The following is a 6,368-nucleotide window of genomic DNA, read 5'->3' on the forward strand; positions in this document are numbered from 1 at the left end:
ACAGTCTCACCATCATTGTGTCAACAAGCTGATTCCACTCCATTTGTTTACACACACACACACACACACACACACACACACACACACACACACACACACACACACACACACACACACACACAAGAGGAATGAGAGAATCTATTTATTTTCTCGTATATTTTACAATGTTTACAGTGATACAAGAAGAATATACACACCACACATTCCTCATCAACCCACCTAATAAACAAACACACATATGCACAAATGTAATTTGATCCCCACACACTAAATTCAAATGGTATCCTCGCTAAGTGTGAAAATAATTACAACTATTACAGAGTGGTGAAAAAAAGCACCAAAACCAACAGGTCAGCTTTGTTACAACACAGTGATGCTTCTGGGGATCTTTACAACAGATATTATATTCATGCTCACTTGACTCAGGCCTTATTCACTGATTCCCTGTCTTATAATAATCTTATAATAAGATATAATGAAAGATTTTTGCAGCTGTAGGATAAGAGCAGTGTAGTGCCTAGTTTAAAGACAATTTATATTCAGAGTGAAAAAGCAAATGTAAAAATGATACACCTTCTTACATTAGTATCTATATCAGACAGCTAAAGGTGTTATATGTCTGAAAAAGCATCAACTTTGGTGGCCTCACTTTTTGTTTTTGACACATGATAAATGGTATCTGATTGTAGAAGTGTTTGAACCTGTGGAACTGATGTTCTATTTCATTTGATATTTGATTCCAGAATCACTTCTCTACTTAAACCAGTGCCTTTAAAAGGATTATGCCACTGAATACACAGCTTTTAAGATATTTGCCCTTTTACTATCAGAGATAGGAGACAGAAACAGGCTTGTGTTTGGCTCACTTTGTGTTTGTATGATGACTTCTCCTTCATACTGTTTTTTCTGTCACACTAATCAGGTAAGTTGTCTTGAGATAAAGCAGAGGCCGGTGATTGACTTCTCCACAGGATTATTTTGAGAAGCAGACAGACTAATTCAGGCTGAACTGACAAATCAAATGTATTCCTAATCTCCTCATTCTGCCTCCTCTTAATCCCCATTTCTCTACCTACCGCATCCTTTGGACAAACATTCCTGAGGGTCATTCACTAATCGGTTTGTTCAGAGAAATTTGATTCCTTCTCTCCTTTCATCACGACTCTCCATCCTCTTAACTCCCTCTGTCCTCCCCTCTAATCCTTTACTCCTCTCCTCGGTGTTCAGGGTGGAGTTATGTTCCTGGAGCAGGAGGCAGCGACCAGCTGAGAGGAGAGGAGAGGAGAGGAGAGGAGAGGAGAGGAGAGGAGAGGAGAGGAGAGGAGAGGAGAGGAGAGGAGAGGAGAGGAGAGGAGAGGAGAGGAGAGGAGAGGAGAGGAGAGGAGACATTAGAGAAGAAGAGAAAAGTCCAGGTACATTTTTTGTGTCATACTGGTGTTACCTGGGAGCCAGTTGGTATCTCCCTCTGTTGTTATACGATCGACCGCTGGACTGTTTCGGAGGCTGGCTCTGTTTTCTGTTTTCATATTCACTTTGGTTTCTTCTTTCGTCTCCTCTCTCCCTCCATCCACGTTCATGTCGATGGCCTCCCGCTTCGTCTCTTCTTCCCCTCCAGGCCTCACCACCACCTGGAGACCAACCTGAGCGTGAGAAATAAAGCTGAGGCTGAAGCAAACATTCAAAAATGAAAGCACATTTTATCAAACAGCTTTAGACTCTTAGCGATGGGATCGTACATGCAGTCTTCGATTTCTATTGTCTGCGATTGTATCACTGATTTAAGTGCACTGGGCTCTAATGGGGGAAAAAAGTGATGTCAGGTCTGAGTTAACAATATCCACGGGATCCTGATGAAGCAGTTACCTGAGTTATTGAAGTTTCAAATATTTACTCTAATGTGGAGCTCGTTTAGTCATAAAAACCTTCATTAACAAAGTTTGGAAAATCAAGGCCAGCATCGGTGCTGATGAGAGATTCGAGAGTAGAGCAAACTGAAAGATGTAAAGCTTCAGTCATCTGATGAGTCTCTATAAACTCATCACTGTGAGCCACATTTTACATTTCCCTGTTATCATACACAAAGATTTTAGCTGCTTTAACTTTGCTTCAAAGATAACTTCTGCCAAGCTTTAGTGTTGTTTCTTACATTGTGTATGCAGTCCATAACGTGTTAGTTTGTTTGTTAACACAATCACCTTCACTGTTTATTCTGTAAAAGATCAAGAAATGGACTTTGATGGGAGCAATACATTAAGATTGAATGTTTTTTTTAAATTTAGCTATCTGCGTACATCTTAAATGCTCCTCTTTGTGCTAAAAGTAACAACAATTGTTTCCCTGTCAAACGCTCACACGCATTCCTGTTTTGCCTTTCAAGTCTGTCCGCAATCATCCAAAAAAGTTTTATCAGAGGACACACACACTCGACAAGTCTGACAGCGTTGAAAGTCGAATCGTTCAAAGAAAGAATAAAGTTTCATGTTTCTTGTCATCTAACGAATCAAAAAACATTTGAGAAGGAAGAGGTTTTTTTGTACTGATGGCCGTGAAAGACGTTTGCTCAACTATTGTTTATAAAATTGATTAACTGGCAGGAAAAAGCTGAATGTTTCCTGATGCCTGTTGAACTGCTTTTAAACTCTTCAAGTATTCAGAAAAGGTTGTGACAGACTTCTCACTTCAGGAACTCTTGTCAGATGTGGCATGTGATTTTAAGCCAATTACAAAGTGCTCAAAATAGAACATCTTTAGGCTTCACCAAAAGAGAGTTGTAGCTTGCTCGGCTAAATCAGGCCACCATCCAAACTTCCATTCGCTGCCTGATTGCGAAAGTGCAGGAAAAAAGCACATGCCAGCATGCTACGATGTGTCAGTGAAGCCACAAGCACCAAAACGTTTTACGGGTCTACTTCTGTGGTTGTTGTCTTTTGTAAAGTTTTCTCAGATTGAGATTCGGAGTAAAACCGAAAGAGGGAGATAATTAGGGTTTGTGATTAGAGATTGGGCTGGATATATCATGTCCATGAGAGAGTTAAATGTGAGCTCATGACAATTCAAAATCATAAGACAGATTGGAGTAGAGATGAGAGGTACGTCACTCCCCGCAGCCTCAGAGAAAGATGCACACCGGAAAGAGCCTTGTAGAGATAGAGGTTGTTTTCATTTACATCGTGTCTTTTTGGACTGAAATAAACTGAAGAGATGTGGGTGAGCAGCTATACTGGATTCACTGTCGGAGTGTAATTGCGAGGGCAGGCGGGCAGAGGAGATATTTGCTGAGGAGACTAAACATCAGGCCTGATTCCAAACAAAAACCAAACCGGGTCCTCAACGATACCACATAGCGCCACCACTTCTCTCACGCACACACACACACTCTCTCTCTCTCTCCGTCTCTCACACACACTCTTCATTTCCCCATAGTTTTGTAGTAATGATTGGTGTCTGCGTCTGCCAGAAATGAAACACTGAGGTATAAAGAGTGTATAACCTTCCATCTGTAAAACCAGAAACATCCTCGTGAGACCCACAAGGGTTGACTTGGGCAAAAAGCAGACAGTTCGGCGCAAATCGGAAACTCTGCGCCAACATGGCACGCAGAGAAAAAAGGTTTATAATTCACAGGGTTGAACAGAAACTACGGGTTCACATTTCATAAGCTGCTGCTGAGTCTTCTTGTGTGATTGACCACCGAGCAGGATGGAGTCTGTAAACTACAGACGAGTTTTGTGCCAACAGAGAGCTCAACTTGGCCTAAAGCCTACTCTAATGCGCAGGGCAGTAAAGTCCATCATATAGAGACAGAACACATAAACAAAACAAACCAGTAGGTGTGTAAGAAGGTAAATCTGTCTCAAGAACTGTAACTGACAAGCAAGAAAGATTATTGGAGAGTGAGAAGTACTCAAAAGCACAAGAGTGAGAATTACAGGGAGAGATTAGAAAAAGAAGCAGAGAGAGGACAAAGAGAGAAGAGAGAAATAAAAGGAAGAAAGAGAGGGGAACAACTGAGGGGAACAACTGAGGGGAAGGGGAGCCCTAAGAGGGGAGAGGCAGCCGAGAGGAGTCTGTAATCAGTTAGTCTTGTTGTGTGTCTTAAAATAGAGCTCTCCCAGCCTATAAACAGAAACCTACTATTACTAGTGCACTGACAAAGCAAGTCTTGGATCCAAGCGTGCATGTGAGCGTGAGTGTGTGTGCACACAAGGCGGTATGCATTAAGGCCGCAGCACACATGGAGCTCGTTACAGCACGGCCCTCTGGGTAATGTGGTTCTGTGAGGGGCCCAGAGAACTACAACCACAGATCAACTGTCAGATTAAAATGAGGCGTCTCAGTTTGGCTCCAGGAATATTTTCATCCGTTTTTTATGTGAGCTGCGATTTCGATGACCTCTTTGGTTCGCTGTACTTTGGACGTTGATTAACTCAGACTATAAAAATTAAACTGAAGCATTACAAATGATAGAGACATTATGACATCTCTTTTAAGGCTTTTCTGCCTTCTTATTGGAAAGGTTACAGAGTAAATACAGACAGGAATCACAAGTAGAAAAATACGGCTTTGGCAGTCAACAAAGGTCCGCAGCATTGTACTGAGCCCATTGTGGTTATATGCTAACCAGGGCACCCTGGAAACACTATAACATTTCTTAATTCAGGTCAAAACATTTTTCTCTCTCTGATCCTGAAGGTCTCAAAATCAAAACTTTTTTTTCCAGAGTCCTTGCCCAAATGGCAGCATTATTATACTTCACGCAAACAATAGCTTCACAGAGTGAATGTTGAGTAAGACTAAGAAAAGACGGAAATATAAAAGGCATTAAATCACTTAAAAAACAGTCAACATGTCAACAAATCTAGAACAAGTATTCAAAACAACTGCACTTGTTCATTTTGTGGTTAAAATGAACCAAGATTAATTTAAAAGTGTTGCATATCCGAAGATTTCAAAAGACACTTGAAATACTTTTACCATGCATAATGACCATTCTTGTGTTTTTTATTTAGTCTGAAGGAAACTGTTACTCTTTGGTTGTTTCGGATAAATACAGCAAGGTCTTTATTCACAGCAGTTGACAGATGACAGACAGCACTGGTGATCGCTCTGATGTGAGCCGATGATGAAAAACTTTCAGCCAAGTGGAAAGATCTCCTGTAAGCAGGTACCTAAAGTGGTAGGAAGGTGGCCCATAACTAAAAAGAGGGATCAGTCAGTGACTCACCTGTGTGTCTGTGTCGTGTTGTTTTAGGCCTTTGCTGTGGTGCATTGGGTCTGGACGGCAGGACTCTGCCTCTCTTCCTGCAGATTTCTGTAAGTTTCACCCTCAGCTGCAGAAACAGAGAGAGGCAGGACTGCTGGGGAGAGAGGCAGACGACAACACACATTAGACTACAACACACATTAGACTGCATCCATAGTCTAATGTGTATGATTACACTCAAAATGATACTGATCATACACGGTAAAAACAAAAACATACAAGCAGTCCCTTTTTTTTCCTCCTGAAAATCTTGACACACGCACACACACACACTTTCCCTTTTTTGTTGTGTCTCCACTCACGTCGCTGTCCAGCAGCTTGGTTGTCTCGGTGCCGCTGTGTGCCAGCAGGTACTTTGAGTGGAACAGCCGTCCGTCGAAGCTGTGCCAAGGCATCAGGGCCGCGCTGGGCAGCGGGCAGCCGCTGGCAGTGTTTGCACCCAGCAGGTGGCTCAGTCCTCGGACGTACAGAGATCCCAGCTGCACGGCACGACTGGAGAGGAGAGGCAGCTGAGAAGAAAGAAAGAGATGGTTGTATATTTGGTATGTTTGGTAGATCACCTTTATCATGACGTTCGATATTTTGCTGTATGTTCTGACACCAAGCGTAAAGATAGATAACACAGTCGGGAGGTTTGGTGCCAGCAGATCACACGCGTGGAAATATTTTTTTCAGCTCAAGTTTTACAAACCGAAGAACAGGTCTTCAGTTTCCCACAACAACCAACCACACAGCCGATTACTCAATAGTCCATGTAGAGAGACTTTGCTGTTTCATTCACTTATGTAATTGATAAATCTCTGATTATTACCAAATCTTCATTTGACAAAAAAATCTTAACTTAACATCTTAAATCTGCTTACTGTCTGTCTGAGCTTTCAGCCACATCTAAATGTCACACTCAGCAGATTTGCTGTATCATTGCTACGTTTGACGTTGACTCATTCATCTTTGACTGATTAACAATATCATCATGACAAGCCGTGGCATTACTTGATGCATCAATGCCAACTTTAATCTTCACTCCACAAATATCCTCCTGCACTGCAGCATCTTTGAAGAGTCCTGCAGTAAAGAGCCATCTGTTTCTTTAACCTTGGTGTCA

At 41.9% G+C, this 6,368-nt stretch overlaps 1 protein-coding gene across 3 annotated transcripts in view; it reads right to left on the reverse strand.

The window, feature by feature from the left end:
• Window positions 1-1,171: 1,171 nt before the first annotated feature.
• The window catches only part of fam120b (family with sequence similarity 120 member B), a 16,309-nt gene continuing 11,112 nt past the window's right edge, over window positions 1,172-6,368 (reverse strand). The window contains exons 12-15 of one of the 3 annotated variants that reach the window (XM_069693693.1): window positions 5,566-5,772; window positions 5,225-5,354; window positions 1,442-1,640; window positions 1,172-1,265 (exon numbers count right to left, since the gene is read on the reverse strand). In XM_069693693.1, coding sequence (XP_069549794.1) covers window positions 1,235-1,265; window positions 1,442-1,640; window positions 5,225-5,354; window positions 5,566-5,772 — 567 coding nt within the window. In that variant the 3' untranslated portion in view covers window positions 1,172-1,234. Of the gene's footprint in view, window positions 1,266-1,441; window positions 1,641-5,224; window positions 5,358-5,565; window positions 5,773-6,368 lie in introns of all 3 variants that reach the window. The other 2 variants (XM_069693695.1, XM_069693692.1) reach the window with 2 other exon arrangements.

This window comes from Brachyistius frenatus, unplaced genomic scaffold, assembly GCF_029030835.1.
Source record: "Brachyistius frenatus isolate BFR_SWC_R1_liver_20210118 unplaced genomic scaffold, ASM2903083v1 Contig_15, whole genome shotgun sequence".
Lineage (NCBI taxonomy): Eukaryota > Metazoa > Chordata > Actinopteri > Embiotocidae > Brachyistius > Brachyistius frenatus.